A 24,951-nucleotide genomic window follows, 5' to 3' on the forward strand; every position below is an offset into this window, starting at 1 on the left:
CCAAAAAACAAAACCAAACAAAGACATGTGTTCTTGTCTCTCATAATGATTGTGAACAATAGGCAGAATTCCCCCAAAAATGTGCAGTTCGCCTTTAAGGCATCCTTACATGAGTATTAAATGAATGTTTCTTTATGTGTGCTGTGATTGGCTGCTGCCCATCCAGGACGATGTAACCCCGCCTCTTGCCCAAAGCTAGCATAGACTCCAGCTGACCCTGATGACAAGCAGTAACCCTAACCCAAGTGCACTACCAAGTAAAATAGTGCCTTGTTATTTGTCATCTAACTTTATAATCAAAAGAAAAAGTACAAATACAAACAAATGACAACCACTACGAATATTTCTTTTTTTTTTATTATTTGTTTTCTAACAGGGACAAAACGAGTAGGAATATTTCATGACTTAATAAAATAGATTTCTTTCATTCTTTGGTTTTTACATGTACTTTTGAACTATTCTACAAGTGGTTTCAAATGAATTGCAGGGTTTTGGAGTGTATGTAGAAAAATATATGGTAAAAGCCTCATGTCATATATAAACAGTATACAGTAAATATACTGTATATAAAAAGGATATATTGCATAAAGTCGCACTGCACAAAGAGTATGAAAGATGCAAAATTTAGGGTTAGACATGTAAAATGTGGTAGCATGTCTAGTGAAAGCTGTGATTAAACTTAATCGTAGAAATCCTTATTTAAATATTCCTTTGTAAGAAAAGCTGGTGAGGAAAAAGCATGAAAGTAGAAGAAGTGAGATCAATAAATGTGCAGATGTGGAGAAGTGGCTCCATCTCTCCACACGTACACTTTATCTGTGATGACTGTACGACAAAGAGGACAACTTCTCTCTCGCTGAAACCACAGAGCGATGCATTCTGCACAGAAAATGTGCTGCAACACAATAACAAACAATCAGAGTCAGTGCCTTTGTGTGTCGGACATATGTCAAATGTGTGTATACATAAATATACACACATATACACATTTATGCATATATATATATATATATATATATATATATATATATACACACACACACACACACACACACATATACATATATATACAGTCGTGGTCAAAAGTTTACATACACTTGTAAAGAACATAATGTCATGGCTGTCTTGAGTTCCCAATCATTTCTACAACTCTTATTTTTTTGTGATAGAGTGATTGGAGCACATACTTGTTGGTCACAAAAAAACATTCATGAAGTTTGGTTGTTTTATGAATTCATTATGGGTCTACTGAAAATGTGACCAAATCTGCTGGGTCAAAAGTATACATACAGCAATGTTAATATTTGGTTACATTGACCACTCCTCTTTGCAAAATTGGTGCAGTTCAGCTAAATTTGTTGGTTTTCTGACATGGACTTGTTTCTTCAGCATTATCCACACGTTTAAGTCAGGATTTTGGGAAGGCCATTCTAAAACCTTAATTCTAGCCTGATTTAGCCATTCCTTTACCACTTTTGACGTGTGTTTGGGGTCATTGTCCTGTTGGAACACCCAAATGCGCCCAAGACCCAACCTCCGGGCTGATGATTTTAAGTTGTCCTGAAGAATTTGGAGGTAATCCTCCTTTTTCATTGTCCCATTTGCTCTCTGTAAAACACCAGTTCCATTGGCAACAAAACAGGCCCAGAGCATAATAATACCCCCACCATGCTTGACGGTAGGAATGGTGTTCCTGGGATTAAAGGCCTCACCTTTTCTCCTCCAAACATATTGCTGTGTATTGTGGCCAAACAGCTCAATTTTTGTTTCATCTGACCACAGAACTTTCTTCCAGAAGGCCTTATCTTTGTCCATGTGATCAGCAGCAAACTTTAGACAAGCCTTAAGGTGTCGCTTCTGGAGCAAGGGCTTCCTTCTTGCATGGTAGCCTCTCAGTCCATGGCGATGCAAAACAAGCTTGACTGTGGACACTGACACCTGTGTTCCAGCAGCTTCCAATTCATTGCAGACCTGATTTTTGGTGGTTCTCCGTTGATCCATCCATCCATCCATTTTCTACTGCTTGTCCCTTTCGGGATTGCAGGAGGTGCTGGAGCCTATCTTAGCTGCATACGGGCGGAAGGCAGGGTACACCCTGGACAAGTCGCCACCTCATCGCAGGGCCAACACAGATAGACAACATTCACACTCACATTCACACACTAGGGCCAATTTAGTGTTGCCAATCAACCAATCCCATTGTGCGTGTCTTGATCATCCTGACCAATTTTCTCTCAGCAGCAGGTGATAGCTTGCCTTATCTTCCTGATAGTGGCAGTGACAAAACTGTGCCATGCACTTTATACTTACAGTTGCTCTTGGGACCTTAAGCTGGTTTAAAATGGCTCCAAGTGACTTTCCTGACTTGTTCAATTCAATGATTAGTTTTTTCAGATCTGTGCCGAGTTCCTTTGACTTTCCCATTGTCGCGTTTGTAACCGAGTCTAATGACTGCATCACATGAGCCCTATTTAAATGGGCTCAGGTGTCGTCAATCATAATCACTCACATGAAGTTAACAAGCCATGCCATTAAGCTAATTTGATTTGATTGTAACTTTTCTACATCGCCAAAATTGATAATGTATGTTGCTGTATATATACTTTTGACCCAGCAGATTTAGTCACATTTTCAATAGACCCATAATAAATTCATAAAAGAACCAATCTTCATGAATGTTTTTTGTGACCAAAAAGTATGTGCTACAATCACTCCATCACAAAAAAATAAGAGTTGTAGAAATTATCGAAAACTCAAGACAGCCATGACATTATGTTCTTCACAAGTGCATGTAAACTTTTGACCACGACTGTACATACATATATATATACATACATATATATATACAGTGTATGTACACATTTTTTTTTCTTTTTACCTGGCAGAGCAGCGCTTGAGGCTCTTTGAAGTCTGCCTGACAGATGGAACATACGTCACCTGCTTCCACGCACTGACTCCTCGTGGCCACCGTCCACGTATGCTAACACAAAACCACAAAAATACTTACACTTAAAATACTATTTTTTTTAAATTATTCTGTGTGTATTTATTACACTTTGTTTATAATTTCTTGAAAGCATCTTATGTTTTATGTGTACTTTTTAGAAACACTACTTGTAAATATTTTTTACCAATATATTGTGTTTTATGTGTAGTCTTTTTAAAAACACTTTATAATGATAATTTGTAATAGTATTTTGCATTTTGTATGTATCATTTTGTGTTTTGTGTATAATATAGAAAAACTTAACACGAATCACTTTTATCAATATTTTGTGTTAAATGTGTATTATTTAGAAACACTTTACACTAATCATATTTATCAATATGTTGTTTTATGTGTATTATTTAGAAACACTTACGCATTATGAAGCGTAATCATATTTAATTAATCATATTTATCAATATTTTGTGTTTTATGTGTATTATTTAGAAACACTTACGCATTATGAAGCGTAATCATATTTAATTAATCATATTTATCAATATTTTGTGTTTTATGTGAATTATTTAGAAACACTTAATCATTTTAATTATTAATCATTTTCATCAATGCATTATGTGTATTCTTTTTAGAAACTCAAAAGGCTTGATTTACTAAGATCCAAATACACATGACTAAACAGCTAAGCAATTTATAAAATAATGTGTACTATTAGTGGGCGTGTTGCGTGTGATTTACAAACACTGTGTGTACAATCATGTACAAAAACGAGTACAAGTGTGTACAAGTGGTGCAGACAGTCTTATTTAAATGAGGGTTTTGCGTGTACTATTCCAGAGAGACACTCAGTTACTGCACATCCATGTCATCATTCTCATACTTGTGGAGTTTTGCTGTGTTTTCAAACATGCAGCCGACATGTACCACTTTTTATGGGCATTTTAGAAGCCCCAATGCAGTGCATCTACAATGAAACCACTTATTTTTTTCTCTCCGAAGGTGTGCTCATTGGAGAGAAGCTGTACTTACTCCGACTAAAGACACACAAAAAGTTGCATACTTAAAGACAATTTTTCATATAAGAAATATTTTAATATGTATTCTATATGGGAAAAATATTAAATAAATAAAACGCCAAATAGTGCTCGCAAAACTGTGATGAGTGTTGATGAATCACATTGCGCGTGCTAAATATAATTATATTTGCATCTCCTCCTAAGTATTGTGGGCGTTTTGATGATCAGCATATATTTTGCATATTAATGAAGGCAGACGCAAAATGGTTTAGTAGAACAGCTTTACATGTGCTATCAAGTTTGCACATGTTTTAGTACACGCAAACCACAAGTAAATCAGGCCCTTAGAACAAGTAGAATGGAAAAACAAGTTGACTTTATAGCTTAATTTTGTTTCATTGTATCCATGAAACCATATCCAATTGCATTTACAAAAGAAGAATGTGAAAATTAGGGATGGGAATTGATAAAATTTTTCCGGTTCCATTTTCGATTCTGCTTGAAGATTTGGTTCCCTAACGGTTCTCTTATCGATTCTTATTTGGGAAAAAAGGAAGAAAAAAAGGTGGATTAACATTAATTTTGTTTAGTGAAGTAAAGTGAATTATATTTATATAGCATTTTTCTCTAGTGACTCAAAGCGCTTTACATTGTGTAACCCAATATCTAAGTTACATTATTAAACCAGTGTGGGTGGCACTAGGAGCAGGTGGGTAAAGTGTCTTGCCCAAGGACACAACGGCAGTGACTAGGTTGGCAGAAGCAGGGAGTGAACCTAGAACCCTCAAGTTGCTGGCACGGCCACTCTACCAACCAAGCTATTCCGCGTTTAGTTTAGAGGTAAAGGGACCTTACAAAGTCTACAGTGAGGTCACATACATAGCATAAATTAAAAAAAATTCAAAATATAAGTAAGAAATAAATATTCTTCCGTAAAATTTAACAAAAAAAACATGTATATATTACAGAAGACTAACAATTGGTAACATGTGATATTAACTCATTCATGCAAAGTAATATATGTCAAGCATTTATTTATTATACTTGTGATGATTATGGCTTACAGTTAATGAAAACCTTGGAATGAAAATATGTGCCATTATGAGTCATTATAACAAATAATGTCTTGACATATTTCACTTTGCATGCAGAGTTATTAATATATTAGTTTCACATTTGAAGTTAATTGTTGACATAAATGGACTTGTACACAATATTCAATTTTTTTAGTTTAACCTATAAAATGTAATGACTGAGTGAACATCTGGTGGAAGGAAAAAAAGAAACTTTTCTCTTGACTATAATTGAACATTCACCTATCTAAAATTATGAGCGTCTACCGTGTCAAATGGACCACAAATGTAGTTGCTGCTTGGTGACATTCGTTCCGCCGCATACGTGAACTGGAGCGAGTACTGCCAGCCACGCAGCCAGTCAGAATCGGTCTCTCGTCAAGCTAATTCTGAATGAAAAGGCATTAATTTTAATTTAACAAATACTAGCGCTAACATGATAGGCGGTGAGTTAGTCCCTGTTGTATTCAGATGACATGCTAGCGTTACTGCTCCTGGGATGAGATGGGAGCAGTTAAAAAATGCGACTTTCATTTATAATTATTATTGAACTGTGTTCAAATGTTTCAGCATATTGCTGCTATGTCCTCCTCTTGATTAAATAGCAACTTTGCAATTATTACAAGTAGCGCTGTTGCAATCTTTTCTTCTAAAATGTAGCCGGACTTTAGAGTGGTTGTTCCGCCCGGGCTCTGCGATTTTGCAATCGGATGTCTCTATGCACGTTGTGTAACGACGTCATCCCCACCCACAACAATCGTTTGAAAAAAATGGCAAACGATTCCAAGGAATTAATACACTGGTGAACTGGGAATTTCGATTACCATTCCTAGTGAAAATGCCGTCTAAACGTCACAAAAGTGCCACAATTTCAGACGTCCATTTTGAATATTCCGCAAAGAATGTCTTCGGCAATTTCTGTAGATTCGGGACGGAATGACGTCACGATGGGAACACTTCTGCACTCCGACCATATCAGCAGGTCAGTCAAACTGGAGATATGCAAACATTAGAAAGATGTGCAGCCTATCATTCACAATCCCTATGTAAGACATGAACACATTTTTTTTTTTTTATGCATTCTAAGTCATAAATAAATGAATTAAAAAAAAGTCAGCTGGCAATTGAGTCAATGGGGGCTCTTCTCTCTATTCCTCACAAATATTGTTCACAAATCTGTCTAAATCTGTGTTAGTGAGCACTTCTTCTTTCCAAGATAATCCATTCCACCTCACAGATGTGGCATATCAAGATGCTGATGAAACAGCATGATTATTGCACAGGTGTGCCTGAGGCTGCCGACAATAAAAGGCCACTCTGAAACGTGCAGTTTTGCTTTATTGGGGGTCTGTGGGGATCAGAAAAGCAGTCAGTATCCGGTGTGACCACCATTTGCCTCAAGCAGTGAAAGACATCTCCTTCTCGCATAGACTTGATCAGGTTGTTGATTGTGGCCTATGGAATGTTGGTCCACTCCTCTTAAATGGCTGTGCGAAGTTGCTGGATATTGGCAAAAACTGGAACACGCTGTCGTATATGCCAATCCACAGCATCTCACACATGCTCAATGGGTGACATGTCTCGTGAGTATGCTGGCCATGCAAGAACTGGGATGTTTTCAGCTTCCAGGAATAGTGTACAGATCCTTGCAACATGGGGCTGTGCATTATCATGCTGCAACATGAGCTAATGGTCTCAAGTGAATGGCACAACATTGGGCCTCAGGATCTCGTCACGGTATCTCTGTGCATTCAAAATGGCATCAATAAAATGCACTTGTGTTTGTTGTCCATAACATACGCCTGCCCATACCATAACCCCACCCCCACCATGGGCCACTTGATTCACATTGTTGACATCAGCAAACTGCTCTCCCACACGGCGCCACACACGCTGTCTGCCAACTTCCTTGAACAGTGAAAACCGAGATGAATCAATGAAGAGAACAAACCTCTCAAACGTGCCAGACGCCATCGAATATGAGCATTTGCTTACTCAAGTCGGTTACGACTACAAACTGAAGTCAGGTCAAGACACTGATGAAGATGACGAGCAAGCAGATGAGCTTCCCTGACATCTCAAAGTTTGTGCAGAAATTATGTGGTCATGAAAACCAATTGTTGCAGCAGCTGTTTGGGTGGCTGGTCTCAGACGATCATGGAGGTACACCTGCTGGATGTGGAGGTCCTGGGCTGGTGTGGTTACATGTGGTCTGCGGTTATGAGAGCGGTTAGATGTACTGCCAAATTCTCTGAAATGCCTTTGGAGACGACTTATCGTATAGAAATGAACATTCAATTCACGGGCAACAGGTCTGGTGGACATTCCTGCAGTTAGCACTTCCTCAAAACTTGCAATTTCAGAGTTGCCTTTTATTATGGGCAGCCTAAGGCATACCTGTGCAATAATCATGCTGTTGAATCAGCATCTTGATATGTCACACCTGTGAGGTGGGATAGATTATCTTGGCAATGAAGAAATGCTCACTAACAGATTTAGACAATATTTGAGAGGAATACATCTTTTGTGTATGTAGTAAAAGTTTTAGATCTTTGAGTTCAACTCATGAAAAATGGGGTCAAAAACAAAAGTTTATATTTTTGTTCATTGTAAATAACCATCCAAAACCCGCCAACAATTCTCTATTTAAATATCGTGACCTGAACATTAACCAAATATTAGCGAAGTTGTTATGAGCGCTAACGCAGACAAACTATTTTTAGCCACGCATTGATAACAGACAGCTAACTAGCCGTCTGCTACTGTATTGTGAGCCAGCAGATCTGCCGCTGCTGTGGCTGCTGCATCTGCATCGCGTCTTGTAAAAGTTATTCCAGATCATAAATCTTGCCTCTCATTTGGATATTAGGCGGATTTAGCCATGAAAGTAGAAGTTGTTCATCCGTGACATTCAGTGAATGGAGACAAAGACAACCGAAGACGGTGTCTGCAGGCAACAACTTTTCCTTTTAATTTAATGAATTATTAATCTAAACGTAAAGATATGAACATCCTATCAGTCGTCATTGCAATGAGAGCAGACATTGTACAGTAAGTGATCATTTTATTACGATGGAAAATGGGATTTCTTGTTTCACACTTAACAATACTGCTTGCTACATGATGATGCTTAGTGTTTGACTAAAGCTGGATCTGTTTACCACAGAGCTTTTAAAACTTGTAGCTCATCCTCCTTATATTCAGGATCAAAAACAAAATGATCTGCATTGTTGTTGGTGGGGAAGGGAACTGCAGTTCCTATCTCTACGTCATGATCACGTGACTGGCTTGCTCATTATCTCTCAAAATGGCTGGGGAATCTCTGTGAGATTGATACTGTTTTGATCATATCTATTTACACGCAAACTTTTTAATTATTTTGGTGTTATAAGTTGGATATATATGATAATAGTTTCAATATAGAGCCAACTTGTTTTCCATTCTACTGGTTTATCATTAAAAAGTAGTTTGTATTTATTTGTATTTTTTTCCAGAAACACTGTTTATAATTTTTTTAAATCAGTATTTTAACACTCATTATTTACATGTGTTTTATCTGTCTTTTTAGAAACAATATTTTTATCATTAAAAAAGTATACCGTCTTTTATTTGTATTTTTTTCAGAAACAAAATGCGTATAATTTTTTATCAGTACTTTGTTTTGTATGTATTTTTTTAGACACGTCAATTTTCACAATATTTTAATTGTATTTTTTAGAAACATGTTATTTTTTTTAATAAAAAAATGTTTGTGTTTTATTTGTATTCTTTTAGAAACACTAAATGTTATTTTTAAGTATTTTGTGTGTTTTTTGTAACACTGTTATCTAAAATAATATATTTTTTGTTTAATGTTTATTTTTTGGTAACACTACAGTATCATTTTCTCAAAAACATATTTTAATATTTATTTTTATTTTCTTTTAGAAACAATGTTTGTTATGTTTAAATCAGTATTTTCTGTATATTTAATTGAAAATTATTTACGGTATTGTGAGTGTACGTTGCATGTACATTATTCACTATTTTCCTCTATTGCACACATGAAACATCAAAGTCATGCTGCGCATGAAAAATGGAAAGAGTCCAAGTAAACTTTCAGAAGTGTTGACAACAATCAAATTAGTTTTACTGACCTTGTCCACTAGAAAGTTCCTGAGAGTTTTAAGCAGAGACGTCCACTGTCCGTACAATTCTAACAGCTGCAAAAGAAATGAAGACCATTTAAACCTTTTCAACAGGAAGATGAAAAGCCAAAGTCTTGTACCTTCAGGATGAGGTAGAGCAAAGCCAGCAGGATCCCCACGGTAAGCGCGGGGGGGCCATCGCTCTCTTGGTAGGTGACCAGGTAGCGGAACCAAAGAGGAACAGGAGCCAAGGCCTGGTAGACCTGACCCAGCTCCTCTGTCATCAGTAGCCAGCGTCCCTGCGGACAAACAAAAGTTAGATGAAACACTAAAGTTTAAACAAGTTAGGCTTCTTGTCATATTAATTAACCACTCAGCAGAGGAACTTCAAGCTTGTGTCTCAGATAAAAATCACACTTCTTTCCAACCAAAAAATAAACCAATATAGCAAATAGTCTTTCAAAAGAACCAATCTCTCAGATAAAAATCACACTTCTTTCCAACCAAAAAATAAACCAATATAGCATATTGTCTTTCAAAAGAACCAATCAACACAAATGCTTGCATTTCTCAGTTACAAATTCCATTAAATAAAAGGTTGAATAAAGTTACTGGTGTTCACAGCAGTCTGGTACACATGTACAGCACACAAGCATTTACGCACAGCAGGCGCACATGGCCTGACTGGCATGCACGCATGCAGATGCAACAATTGCCAAGTGTAGTTTTCAGGATGGAAGTACTTCATACATCTTTGAAGCTGTTTACTTTGTGTCACACAGCCAAGTGTTTGTGTTGCAAGTCATTAGTCATCAAAAACCCAAATAACACCAATGATGAACATTTGAGAAGGTGCTGAAGAGAGGTGCTGTCAGTCCCTTAAATAATGTGCCATATAATATAATATACACAAGAGGGCAGTAGACTCCGTGTTAAAGGTACACACAACAGTGAAGATTAGGGTTGAGTATTGCGGGTACTCCGGCTTCCTCCCACTTCCAAAGACATGCACCTGGGGATAGGTTGATTGGCAACACTAAATTGGCCCTAGTGTGTGAATGTGAGTGTGAATGTTGTCTGTCTATCTGTGTTGGCCCTGCGATGAGGTGGCGACTTGTCCAGGGTGTACCCCGCCTTCCGCCCGATTGTAGCTGAGATTGGCTCCAGCGCCCCCCGCGACCCCAAAAGGGAATAAGCGGTAGAAAATGGATGGATATTGCGGCTATTAGGGCTGGGCGATATGGCCTTTTTTTAATATCTCAATATTTTTAGGCCATATCGCGATACACAATATATATCTCGATATTTTGCCTTAGCCTTGAATTAACACTTGATACATATAATCACCGCAGTATGATGATTTTATGTGTCTACATTAAAACATTCTTGTTCATACTGCATTAATATATGCTCATTCTAAAATCACAACTCAGTGGATTTACCAAAACTGTATTTATTAAACTGTTATTAAGCAGTGGCACAAACATTCATGTCATTTCCAAAACAGAAAGTGCAAGATTGTCAGAGACATTTTAAAACAAGCTATTAGTGCACTTTTGTGCATGATGTCACTAAGATGACTTATCAAAACAACACTAAATAAAAGTGCACTTTTTGTACAGAACGCCACTACAATAGTTTAAAAACATGATGTCACTAAGATGACTTATCAAAACAACACTAAATAAAAGTGCACTTTTTGTACAGAACGCCACTACAATAGTTTAAAAACATGATGTCACACAAGATATTTCAATAAGTTCCAAATAAAAATGAGCTGCATAATAGGAAATCAAATAGTGTTCGTCCTTCGCTATGTGGTAGGTTCCTGCGGACATTATCTCCTTTTGTTGTCGACTCTTTTTTTCATACAGTGTTGATCTGGAAATATTTGCCTCGGCATTTTGATCGTGTGGGCGTGTGGCACCGAATGGATATGTTGACATGCGGAGTGAGCACTCTTCATTCTCTAGCAGGTGACTTTTCAAATGATGCTACATATTAGCAGTAGTGCTACTTTTTGTAGAAACGCTTTTGCCCCACACTTGACATATTACGGTTGTCTGTTCGACATATTCCCACTTGAAGCCAAACCACCGCCAGACGATGGACCCCCCTGCAGTTTTTCTTGGGAATTAATTATTCCTTCATTTGTTACCAGATTCGCACCTTCTTTCTCTCGTATTACCACTCGCATCACAGCTAATGATACCCATGCCGCTACCTCTCTGCTCCGCGAGGGCGTATACGTATGTGACGTATGACGTGACAGTATGTGACGTATGCAGAAGGTGCGCTTGCTGTCTGTGAGAAGGATACACAAGAAGGAGTGGGAAGAGCCTCTAGTGTAATGCCAGCAGCTAAAAACTACTGTGTGAGAATGTATACTCGAATATCACGATATAGTCATTTTCTATATCACACAGAAACAAACCCGCGATATATTGCGTATATCGATATATCACCCAGCCCTAGCGGCTATTTTCCTAAATCCAGGGTCTCTGCAGGTTTCAACATGTCAAATTTAAGACTTTTTAAGACTTTTTTTAAGACCATCTCGAAAATAATTTAAGACCATTTCACATCCATACGGACAAAACATACGACGACAAAGTCAAATCAGAGTTCCATAATGAAGTATATGAATTCATTCACTGCTCTTTCCCATTGGAAAACAAAATGGTTAAACTAACTAAATATACCAGGAGCTTCGCTAGTATAAACTAATTGAAAAAAAATGTGCAAACATGGTAACAGCCAATTTTCAGATTTGCCATAGAACTGTTTCCTTGCAAAAGGTGCAGTGTGCGTCATATCAAGTCTTTTCATGCAACATCAACACCAGCAATGGTAGGGGAAAGCACAGCGATATATTGTCTGTGAAAGGGACAGTTAGCATCTCTGCTAAAGCTAAATGGTTAACTTTGGCAATGTTTTTTTTGGTTGCCAGAATTGAGCAAACCGATAAAAAAATCTACAGTACTACCGTATCTGCACAAAGTTGTGAAAAACTGTGTGTGCAGACAGAGTGACTGTCTAAAAAGAAGGAAGGCTATTATGGCTTGCAAGCCTCAAACATAATTTGGATGTGAATAATGTGGATAACATTCAAATGTGCTCAGCTTATTTTGTATCTGTTGTGTTTGGATACATTTTTACCTGTTTTTTGTGACTTTTTTGAAAACATATTGCTAATAAACAAGTTTTTATTCAGGCATGACAAGATCACATTGGCAAATCTCCATTGCTTTCCTCACCCCACAATAAGATGAGTGTAAAACCTAAACACTTTTAATGTTGGTTGCTGAATAAACTTGGAGAAAAGATTAGGCATGAGAAGCTGACCTGAAATTATTGGAACAAATAATAGAAATAATATAAGAGAATTATGTTATTTTATATAGTTGTACTGCTGAGTACACTACTAGTACAGATAAATTAGTGTGTGCTTACTGTATGTAATAGTATGATTTCACTAGTAAACATCTCATATTGATCTCCTTTGGCAATTGGCGCCACTTAACCCACATAACACTGCTTTGGGAGGTTACGTTAATCTTTGTAAAGATTAACGCCACAAGTGTTTGTGGTGTTTCAGCATCTTTTGACACAAACCTATCCTGGATTTTGGACTTTACATGATCATTTCATTCACTTTCACCGCCATGTTTACAAATGCTTCCCTCCTTCATAGCTACACATCTGGGTACTAAACCCTTTATACGTTTCCATCCACCGGCTTCAACCATGCATTAAATTGATCGTTCAGGAGAAACAAATTGTTTAACTTTTACTTACCCATCACATCAAGTAATTTGGCTTTGCTGTGGGCTTTCGTCAAGTTTTTACCGCTGCTATGCTAACTAAGCTGTCAACACACAGCTGTGCGTGCACAGCAATAGCTGGTGGTGTTCAATAAATTCTGACCGGGCAGCACAGTTAGTTCCGCTGTGTAGTTACGTTATAGTGTCCTCAAAATCATTTAAAGTTAAAGTTAAAGTACCAATGATTGTCACACACACACTAGGTGTGGCGAAATTATTCTCTGCATTTGACCCATCACCCTTGATCACCCCCTGGGAGGTGAGGGGAGCAGTGGGCAGCAGCGGTGGCCGCGCCCAGGAATAATTTTTGGTGATTTAACCCCCAATTCCAACCCTTGATGCTGAGTGCCAAGCAGGGAGGTAATGGGTCCCATTTTTATAGTCTTTGGTATGACTCGGCCGGGGTTTGAACCCACAACCTACCGATCTCAGGGCGGACACTCTAACCACTAGGCCACTGAGTCGTTTTTTTTTTTTTTTTTTAAAAAGACTTTATACTACATCAGCAGTCACCTCTAAAGACAGTTTAGGGCTACGATTCATTAATTAAATCGATTAATTTGATTAAAAAAAGCTTACATTTATTTTCGGTTGCTTCGATTGTTTAATAAGTGTAACTAATAAAGTCTGAAATTGCCTTAATTGGAGTAAGGATTCAACGTACCTTCAATCGCAGTGTTAAAGTTAATAATTTGCTCGAGTGGTACACTTAAAACGAGATCGCTATTTCAGTTTCGAGAACTTATATATTTTTTTACGATCATTTATTTGCTTTGAATTTCTTGTTTTTTCAAATATCATTACTATCAAAAATTGTTGTTGGGACCGGGAGTAATTATTTAAATATTTTTTGGGTGAAAAAAAAATAATACTGTGAAATGGGAGGGCAGAACCAAAGTGTTAGTGCCGTGCGAGCGCAGCAGGTTCCCATGGTTGAGGGGCACTTCCCCTTCCTCGCCAGACGGATGTGTAAAGAAGGAAGAACAGCTTCGATGCCTCATTCCTGTATAATATTTGCCTGCTTTTCCGGTTAGTACTTGGTGAAAATCAACCAATATTTATTTTCATGAAGTGAAATGTTTTATGACAAGTTTAATGTCGTATTGTAAATGTAAAATTTTGAGAAAATACCTTTGACAAGTCCTTTGTTTGAAATGTGGCGGCAAACGGCCTAGTAGTAAAATGGCGGCCGCCAATCGCGCGACACATTATTGTTGAAACACACACAGCATAGAGAGAAGATAAGTTTACTTTGGCCCAGGTTACATGACATATTTGTGTAAAAATGTTACTCGTTTCAAAACCAATGTATTGCATTTACATAGGTACTGCATTTGGCGATGCAAGCAGTTTCACACTGGACTTAGACATAACACCAGAAAGTCACTGGTTCTCACCTGTGTTCTGTAGTTGGCTATAGAAGCAGGCAGGAGCAAAATAAGGCACTTGATCCCCATAAAGAAGAATTTGATAATAAAGTTGGTGATGCCGATGGCCCACAGGACCTCCCAGAATCCCAGTGGCTCAATAGTTGGATTGAGGAACACCATGCTGTGGGAGAGGAGCAAGGAGGTTAAATGGCAAATACAATAGATTCCATACTGCAATGCAATAAACAAACATTTTAGTGGTGTAACGCTGCGTTATCCTCATGATTCAGTACGTACCTCGGTATTAAGGTTTTGGTTTTGTTCATTTTCATTACTGTAAGTGAACAAATTACGGAGCACTAAAGTGCTTAGCTTTTGTGTGAACATCTTATGAGTTTTAAAAGGAAATATGAAAAAACTGCAAACTGCTGGCAGGAAATTCTCCAATAAAAACAATTCTTAGGGCTTGAACTATACAGCCCGCAGGGCATGTGCGGCTCGCCAGCATCCTAAATCTGGCGTACCTGCGGTACGTCTTGAAACATTTTTTAATAATATTAAAGTTTATCCATATTACTCTCTTCTTCTGACCAACCTGACTTATTTCAGTCAATGACAAAGTGTATTAAATATCTGCTTCATAAGCATAGCATTTACTTATATGGAGCTAACCAAACAACCTTTCCTGGCCATGGTGCAAATCATTTAAAACCAACACATTAAGTTTACATAAATGTGCCACACAATTTCACCTGTCCACTGAACTAGGTGGACATTATAAAAATGTCTAAAGCACCTACCTAATTCAAAATTACACCAATCTAAATCCACTAAAAAGAATGACTGGTAAAACGCAAAACACTCTCTCTCCACACTTCCCCGTGTTTGGCGCATTTATCTGTGTTTAATGTTTCTGAATGCCATCCATCCATTTTCTATTCTACCGCTTATTCCCTTCGGGGTCACGGGGGGCGCTGGAGCCTATCTCAGCTACAATCGGGCGGAAGGCGGGGTACACCCTGGACAAATCGCCACCTCATCACAGGGCCAACACAGATAGACAGACACCATTCACACTCACATCCACACACTAGGGCCAATTTAGTGTTGCCAATCAACCTATCCCCAGGTGCATGTCTTTGGAGGTGGGAGGAAGCCGGAGTACCCGGAGGGAACCCACACAGTCACGGGGAGAACATGCAAACTCTACACAAAAAGATCCCGAGCCTGGGATTGAACCCCAGACTACTCAGCACCTTCGTATTGTGAGGCAGACGCACTAACCCCTCTTCCACCGTGCTGCCCTGTTTCTGAATGATTAAACAATAATAAAAGGGAACTGCACTTTTTTGGGAAATTTGCCTATCGTGCACAATCATTATGAAAGACATGACAACGGATGTATTTTTTTAATACATTCTAAATATTAAATAAACGTAAATACAAATCTGCTTACAGCGGAGCCAATGGGAGGTACTCTATTCCGCCCATAAAATCCAATAACCATCCAAAAAGTACCAACAAAGTGCCAAAAATATTCCATTTATATTTCATGACTTGAATATTAACCAAGTATTAGTGATAATGTTATTATAAACACTAACACTAACAAACTATAGCGGCGCTGTGATCACTACCGTGTGTCCCTATGTTTACATCATTGAGCGCTCTGCTGTTTCCTCCTTTCCCTGCTCCTTGTACATCATAAATCATGCATCTCACCTGAAAAATAAATTGCCCATGATATAAGCCGACAAGTTGGTACACTTTGACAGCCATTTAGGACTCGGAACTGACGAGAACGACATGAAAAGACGCTTGGTCCCCCCGTCCCCTCACCCCGTTTCTTTGTGAGGATTATGAGACATTCTTCATCTATATGGGAATATATGAACATCCCAACAGTCTGCATTCTAATGACAGCAGACATTGTACAGTAAATTATGTTTTATTATGTTTGTTAGCTCTAATGAAGTCTGCAGTCAGCAGTAATGAAAAAAAAAAAGCAAACATGATTAGTTTTTCAAAGCTAATGCGACGTGCATGCTTAAAATGATCAAAATACGCATATATTAAATGCTGTGCTACTACATAACATATATACTTACATCATGTATAGAAAATCCCAATAGAGGTGTTTCTATGTTTTTTTAAGGGTTTTATAGGCAGAATTGAGCGGCTCACAAAGGCTCCATTGTAAACGGACTTTTGATCGCATTTATTTAATATTGAGAATGATTGAAAATAAAATAAAAATACATCCATCTTAATGTCTTTCATAATGATTGTGAACGATGGGCAACATTCCTAAAAAGTAAGGAGGTCGTCAGGAATGTAAACAAGGACAAGGAGTCAAAGTTTCACATTTAATGTTTTATCTTTTATAATTCATATTGTAGTGTTGTCAAAGTTTTTGGCTGAACACCAAGAAGATTAACCAGCAAGGTAAAGCGGATTGTATTTGTTATTCTTAATCATTGTAGCTACCTGGCAGGTAAAGTTAAGGGAGTTTTGTGATTTCAAACTTTGAGTGCACCACTGGGCAAGTGACAGTGTGTGTGCGCGTTGTCAGCACAGCTGTATAAGAGGACTGTTCAGCTAGTTGTTGTTGTTTTGACTTTATTTAATAGATAATTGATCCATCACCCCGTTATGTTTGTTTGATATACAGTACCGTGTAGCGCTTTAAATTGTGTTCAGAGTAGAGCTGAAACGATTCCTCGAGTAACTCAAGTAATTCGATTACAAAAAATATTAGAGGAATTTTCACTGCCTCAAGCCGTCGTTAATTTTTTTTACGGCATTTTGCCTTGTTTAGTAAACAGTAGTCAAAGCTCACGTTTTGCACATATTGTTTAGGTGTTGCACAGCGTGTTTAAGTTTGGGGCGGTATAGCTCGGTTGGTAGAGTGGCCGTGCCAGCAACTTGAGAGTTCCAGGTTCGATCCCCGCTTCCGCCAACCTAGTCACTGCCGTTGTGTCCTTGGGCAAGACACTTTACCCACCTGCTCCCAGTGCCACCCACACTGGTTTAAATGTAACTTAGATATTGGGTTTCACTATGTAAAAGCGCTTTGAGCACTAGAGAAATGCGCTATATTAATATAATTCACTTCACTAATTCACTTCACGTCAAAGATCACTGCACAACACCGCTCTTTTAAATACGATTGAGTTTAGAAAACTTTTTTGCCGACATAACTCTCAATGGCAGACGCCGCAGAAAGCAGTGGACAAGAGCCATAGCAAAACAAGGGAATTAAGAAGGGACAAAAGTTTTCTAAGGTGTGGGAACACTTGACACTAAAATCGAAGGAAAACGCAGTAGTATGCAAACATTGCAAAGTGGAGCTCTCACACCACAATAGCACAGTTCGATGCTGTAGCACCTGTCGAGAAAGCATCCAATTTGAGGGACGTCCGCAGGGGAGGTAAGTCATCTATTATCAAATGTAAACACAAAAGTTGTGTTAGTTAAATAAATGTTATTCTTTAAGATAACCAGGATGTGTTTTTTCACTCCCGCAAAGTCATCAAATGCCGCCAAAAGGTGTTGAAAGCTAATAATGCTATCCGAGCTATCGTGTTCAATTAGTAGTCGTGCAAAGTTATTCGGGTTAGATAGATAGATAGATAGTACTTTATTGATTCCTTCAGGAGGGTTCCCTCAGGAAAATTAAAATGTTATTTATTATTAGTTATTCAAGTATGCAACCACATGCTACTTGAATAGCTTGCACTTGCACCCACTATAGTCTCTGTAGAATGTAAGCTTTCCAAGTCCTTGTCCACAGTGGTAGCACTTGTGTGCCAAGTTCCTGTCAGCCATATTGGTTCTGAATAAGAAGTTGCACATTTCAAATGCAGTATTAAAGGCACTACCTAATCCACTTTTTTAGGTTGATATAATGAAAACTGTTCTTATTGTATTATTTTTAATACTAAGAATATAGTTTTATTTTAACTTTCTCAGGGAATTTTAATTTTGAACTAATTATATATATATATGTATATATATGTGTTTTCATCTCAAATATGTTATGATGGCAAAATGAACATTGATTACTATTTTGCATGCAAATAATGCAATTAACTGTATTGCATTCTCAAAATGTAAAACTGTTGCTGTCATTATTAAGTGGTTTGTCTTTTTACATTGTTTATGTATTGTTGGCAGGTTGAAAACAGCTCAGCGGATTTGCGTGGTGAAACCACCATTTAAACGGCACCGTATAATAATCATCAAAAACGCATGAGAGACAAGAACTTTGTTTATGCGGTCACACCACACAGCACATAGAACTGTGAGCGCACCTGTTTTTATTAGCACACACAAATTGGCACAATCAACCACGGACACATTTCAGCTGTGCGTGTCAGTCTTCAATAATGAAAACAGGCGTTTAGGAAATAAAAGACAATTAGGCCAAACACAATAATTGAGGGCACATCTTAACATGTATAATTAAACCTTAATTAAGCAAAAATATGATTTATTTGATTACTCGATCGGGATATTCGATAGAATACTCGATTACTAAAATATTCGATAGCTGCAGCTCTAGTTCAGAGTGTACAAACTTTTAGTAAAAATATGGACTTTTGTATAGGCTGGAACCCATTATTCACATTTACATTGTTTCTTTGGGAGAGATTTGCGTCAATATACAAACTTTTTAATTTACCAGCCCCGTTCAAGAACCAGTTAGGTTCGTAAATTGGAGGTTTTACTGTACTCCGTTACAACAAGGATAAAAACTACCTCACTTAATATACTCGTACTTTGTGCGGCAGTTTAGCAAAGTCATTATTGTTAGTATCACCTTTTAGAAGAGGAGCGCTCACAACGCGTACAAATATATGCTGAGATATTGTGAACATTACCAGTTGTAAAGTGTCTCCGTGAGGAAGGTGTAGTAAAGGAGGAGGGTGGAGGAGATCAGGAGGAGGAGCAACCACACACACTGCAGCTTTGCATGGCGATCCTGAGGATGCAAACAAACTTCAGGATGCTATCAGTGATGCTAACTGCTCTTCCTCCCACACGTCTGTCTGCTCTTACCTGAAGAAATACTTGCTTTTGGATGCTTTTGTTCACGTAGAGGAAAGTAGTGAAGAGGCCGGCACCGACTGCCAGTCCTGGTGAAAGAGTCTAATTAGACATTAAGACATGTAAGTTAGCGGCTGCGATGGCGTCTGCGGTCACTCACCCAGTGCATGCTGAATGACCAGTTTAGCACTTAATATCACAAGGAAAGGAAGACTCTTCTGGAGCCAACGGAACAGACACCTGAGATCAGACAAGGAGGCAGCGGGTTCTCCAGAGTCCTGTTCCGAGTCAGACGGGCCAAGCTCAGGCTCCGAGTTGGCGTGGCGCTGCCCACAGTGACGTTCGTGTCCATGGGAATGGCTGTGAGTGTTGACCCTGGACCTCCTGGTGGACGCACCTCCGCCCGACTCCCCCGGTACACTGGTCATGGGAACCCGCACCTCGTTACTCTTAGGTTGTGCAGCAGGTGCATCACTAGAGGGCGCAGTCCTGGCGGGAAGCTCTGCTTGCAGAGGAGGGTATAAACCATTTCTTGCATGAGTGCCCTCCTGTCTCGAATTAGACTGCATGACAGCAGGAGACTCCCACACTTTCACAGCCCTTCTGGAATCAAAAACAAACTTATATACCTTTCATTCCAAGTATCCTACATTACTTCTGAAGTGGTACCTCAATTTATATTTTCTTAGGATTCTGTTTGGCAACATTTTTGCTAGATGTTTTTGTATACCGTGTAAGTGAGGGATGTCAAACATGCGACCCGGATCAGGCCCGCGAGATGAGTTTGCTAAGTGTAATATTGAGCTGCATTTTTTTAATTAAAGAAACTGCTGTTCTAAATGTGTCCACCGGATGTCACAATATAAATTATTTTAGGCAAGCAAATAGTTGTTTATCAGGGCCAGCAAGTATACCAAGCAAGAAGTACATGGTAAAGTGGGGCTGCCACTCCTACCCCTCGACCCAACATAAATCAAACAGGAGTAAAATAAATAATTGGTAACCCCACTTAAAATGCTGCATGAGACACTGCACTTCTGTGAAAATTATTGTCTTCTGTGCAAATTTAAAGAAAGGGAACAGTGTGTGATTTACTGCAATACTGTCAGTCTTAAGTTTTTATTTTTGGTTTGTTGAAATTGTTCCACATTGCACAGTTTTTTTTTGTTTCTATCAATACACAGTGGTGCCCAGACGGCAAGGAGTAACTCAACTCTTAGACTTAGACTTAAACAAACTTTATTGATCCACAAGGGAAATTGTTCCACACAGTAGCTCAGTTACAAAGGATGGAAAGGGTAAGGATGGAAAGGCATAAAGTAGACTAAAAATGTACCATAGTAGCAAGCAATATAAAATATAACATATGTAATATTTACATATTAGTATATAATATATGCTGATATATTATATTTAGGGCTGCAACTAACGATTCATTTGATAATCAATTAATCTGTCGATTATTACTTCGATTAATCGATTAATAGTCGGATAAAAGAGACAAACTACATTTCTATCCTTTCCAGTATTTTATTGAAGAAAAAAAAACAGCATACTGGCACCATACTTATTATGATTATTGTTTCTCAGCTGTTTGTAAATGTTGCAGTTTATAAATAAAGGTTTAAAAGAAAAGAAAAAAAATTTAAAAAAGAAAAAAAAAGCCTCTGCGCATGCGCATAGCATAGATCCAACGAATCGATGACTAAATTAATCGGCAACTATTTTTATAATCGATTTTAATCGATTAGTTGTTGCAGACCTAATTATATTACCGTATTTTTCGGAGTATAAGTCGCACCGGAGTATAAGTCGCACCTGCCGAAAATGCATAATAAAGAAGGAAAAAAACATATATAAATCGCACTGGAAACTGGCCAAACTATGAAAAAAACTGCGACTTATAGTCCGAAAAATACGGTACATTATATTTTTATATAATACAATTAGGGCTGCAACAACTAATCGATCAAATCGATTAAAATCGATTATAAAAATAGTTGCCGATTAATTTAGTCATCGATTCGTTGGATCTATGCTATGCGCAGAGGCAAATTTTTTTTTATTTAAAAAAAAAAAAAAAAAAAAAAATTTTTTTATAAACCTTTATTTATAAACTGCAACATGTACAAACAGCTGAGAAACAATAATCAAAATAAGTATGGTGCCAGTATGCTGTTTTTTTTCAGTAAAATACTGGAAAGGATATAAATGTAGTTTGTCTCCTTTATCCGATTATTAATCGATTAATCAAAGTAATAATATACAGATTAATCGATTATCAAATTAATCGTTAGTTGCAGCCCTAAATACAATATCTAACAACTCTTGAAAAGTTTCTACCTCAGTTTGTAGCGTTAGCACAGGATTAATAGGTGGAAATGACAAATGATGTAGTTGATACAAAGCAGAGTTTTTATTTATGCTTTATTTTGTTTTTTGTTTAACCCTAGACGGGCTGTGACTTAAAGTTTAATTAATTGCTTTGTAGATACACTGAGATTAAGTCTAAGTTAATTGTGTTCTCCAGGGTGTTTTTGAAACAGCACCATTTTTTCCTCTGAATTTTCAACTAATTTGAAGTGTTATGTCAAGAGGATTATTTGTGATATGTACATTTTCAGAATGTGCTTGTTCTATTTTGGGCCTGAAGTAAAACAAAGAAAACAATCTGAAGTTGTTGTAGTTGTATTTTTTTGTTTGAAAGTATTTATTTGTTGTTCATAAATAAGAGGGATGAACCATTTGTTTTGTATTTAACTTACTAATACCGAAATCTGGGGAAAAAAAATATTATTTTGAGAGGCACTATTACACTTAGTGGAATAAAAGCAGCGGTTTGTGGTGGGAAATGTGTTGGATCTTTTGGTCTGATATCATTTCAAAATAATGGGATGAACTTGATTGTTTACTTCATTTGTTAAATGCTGACAAATAAAACGTGTTTAAAAAGAAACCCTGTGTGTGAAAAGATACATTGATCATCACGATACCAATAATAATAGCCGTTTAACAATCGAATCATAATCTAATCGAATTGTGAGGTGCCGAAGAGGGCACACCCTTAATTCTCTCTACATTTTCAAAAGGTAAGTACAACTGCAAGATAACCAATCGTCGGAGTATAGAAAGTTGTAAGTTATAGCACACGGCTGCGGGGTTTCGATAGTGTGACATGTTGTGCGATCAGATGGGTTGATCTGTTCGTGTCCGGCCAAAGAATGAATGTTGTGAGTGCCAGCACTTTGATAAAGAGGGTGAGAAGCACTGTTGATTTCAAGAAGTAACTCGTAGCAAAGTACGACTGTGGCCTCTACTGGGCTCTCCCTTTGTCGCCGCTCATTGTCGTCTTCCCCAACAAGAATCTTAAATAAAGTTAAAAGTCAAGGCAAATGTTTCATTATACATTTCATTCATCATTTAAATGAATTTCATTATTTTCTGCATTTAAACTATAACTACTTTATCAAATTTGATTTGAATTATTAATTATGAAAATGCATTAAATGGATTTACAGGTATAAAATGTATCTTTGTTTAAGCTTTTGAAACGGATTGATAACAAAATCCTAAAGTACTACTGTACCACACTCTTCATTCATATCTTTATAAAACTTAAAAATATGCTCTCTTGAATTTCCATCACTGAAGACATTTAACCAACTGTTGAAAAAGTAAGAAAGATGGAATGGGTAGGATTAACTGGAGATATTCCATTCCATAAAAGGGACAAGCGGTAGGAAATGGATGGATGGATGTGTTTAATGTTTGTAAACATGAATTATACAGTTGAAAGCCGCCATGTTGGTAAAGAAACACGTCACGCGTTTCATACAGTAAGAGATTTTAGAATGCCGTCGATTATTTGAGCTGATTTACACAGAATTTACACTCAACTATGTTGTGTTAAAGGTCAGAGTTACCTGGCAATTATTCAGACACATAAAAAGTGTTGGTTAAAACTTTTCAGGAAATAAGCACTGTTGTGGTTAGCATTAGCATTGTGTCGGGCTACTATACTAGCGAGCTAACTCACCTGTCATTCTGCAAGCGGAGTTTCATGGCAAGCCTTCAGTCCCCATTTAACGCAGTGATTTAAGCGCAAAGCAAAACGAAAGCAAATACAAACTAAAATAAAGCCGCTGACTGACGAGCTCAGCCAGAAACTGTCAGTTCCAACGTATTGACGTCATGCATCACTTGCTCTGCTTGAGTTATGGGTGTAGTGTTTGTCGACAACTGTTACACTACTGCCATCTAGCGGTGCGTTTCGACTACTACTACTACTGCCATGAGGCGCATGAGAAGACCACGCTTACATTCTTTAAGTTTAGTGAAGTTAGTTGGACATTTAAAGAGACGCTCATGCTTCTAAAGAAATAATTAGACATTCTTACTTCCAACTGAAGTTGAGCAAGTCAATTCTTGTCTTGTTACAAACACGTTGTTTGTGTGACAGACCACTGTGTTCATTCCAAAATGAAGTGAAGATTATTAAAGGCCTACTGAAACCCACTACTACCGACCACGCAGTCTGATAGTTTATATATCAATGATGAAATCTTAACATTGCAACACATGCCAATACGGCCGGGTTAGCTTACTAAAGTGCAATTTTAAATTTTGCGCGAAATATCCTGCTGAAAACGTCTCGGTATGATGACGCCTGCGTGTGACGTCACGGGTTGTAGAGGACATTTTGGGACAGCATGGTGGCCAGCTATTAAGTCATATGTTTTCATCGCAAAATTCCACAGTATTCTGGACATCTGTGTTGGTGAATCTTTTGCAATTTGTTCAATGAACAATGGAGACAACAAAGAAGAAAGCTGTAGGTGGGAAGCGGTGTATTGCGGCAGGTGTTGCACCCCCGCCGTAGAATGCACCCCTTGACTGTTGTGCCGGATAACAAAGCCGGTGTTTCATTGTTTACATTCCCGGAAGATGACAGTCAAGCTTTACCATTGACCTTTGGAGAACTGGGACAACAGAGACTCTTACCAGGAGGACTTTGAGTTGGATGCGCAGACGCGGTACCGTGAGTACGCATGCAAACATTTAATCGCTTGCCCGTACGTGCGTGCCGCTATGTGCATGTCACGTACGTAACTTTGGGGACTTTGGGGAAATATATGTGCTGTATGAACTTTGGGGAGGTGAACGCTACTTTGGGCTGTGGGATTGAGTGTGTTGTGCAGGTGTTTGAGTTGTATTGGCGGGTTATATGGACGGGAGCGGGGAGGTGTTTGTTATGCGGGATTAATTTGTGGCATATTAAATATAAGCCTGGTTGTGTTGTGCCTAATAGAGTATATGTATATGTCTTGTGTTTATTTACTGTTTTAGTCATTCCCAGCTGAATATCAGGTCCCACCCGCCTCTCACAGCATCTTCCCTATCTGAATCGCTCCCACTGCCCTCTAGTCCTTCACTCTCACTTTCCTCATCCACGAATCTTTCATCCTCGCTCAAATTAATGGGGAAATCGTCGCTTTCTCGGTCCGCTCTCGCTGCTGGTGGCCATGATTGTAAACAATGTGCGGATGTG

At 38.1% G+C, this 24,951-nt stretch overlaps 1 protein-coding gene across 3 annotated transcripts; it reads right to left on the bottom strand.

The window, feature by feature from the left end:
• Positions 1 to 339: 339 nt before the first annotated feature.
• Positions 340 to 23,622, bottom strand: rnft1 (ring finger protein, transmembrane 1). Of its 3 annotated transcripts, none has more exons than XM_061961697.2 (9): positions 23,440 to 23,622; positions 19,564 to 20,003; positions 19,416 to 19,492; positions 19,238 to 19,338; positions 14,382 to 14,535; positions 9,301 to 9,459; positions 9,170 to 9,235; positions 2,879 to 2,980; positions 340 to 895 (listed from the first exon to the last, which is right to left on the bottom strand). In XM_061961697.2, the coding sequence occupies exons 1-9, from the start codon at positions 23,463 to 23,465 to the stop codon at positions 761 to 763; spliced, it is 1,260 nt and encodes a 419-aa protein (XP_061817681.1). In that variant the 5' UTR covers positions 23,466 to 23,622; the 3' UTR covers positions 340 to 760. The 3 variants fall into 3 exon arrangements, with proteins under 3 accessions (XP_061817681.1, XP_061817680.1, XP_061817682.1); XM_061961696.2 differs by having other exon boundaries at positions 19,564 to 20,006; XM_061961698.1 differs by having other exon boundaries at positions 19,564 to 19,905; positions 23,440 to 23,608.
• Between the last annotated feature and the right edge of the window lie 1,329 nt (positions 23,623 to 24,951).

The sequence above is a fragment of the Nerophis lumbriciformis genome, linkage group LG09 (genome assembly GCF_033978685.3).
Source record: "Nerophis lumbriciformis linkage group LG09, RoL_Nlum_v2.1, whole genome shotgun sequence".
NCBI lineage: Eukaryota > Metazoa > Chordata > Actinopteri > Syngnathiformes > Syngnathidae > Nerophis > Nerophis lumbriciformis.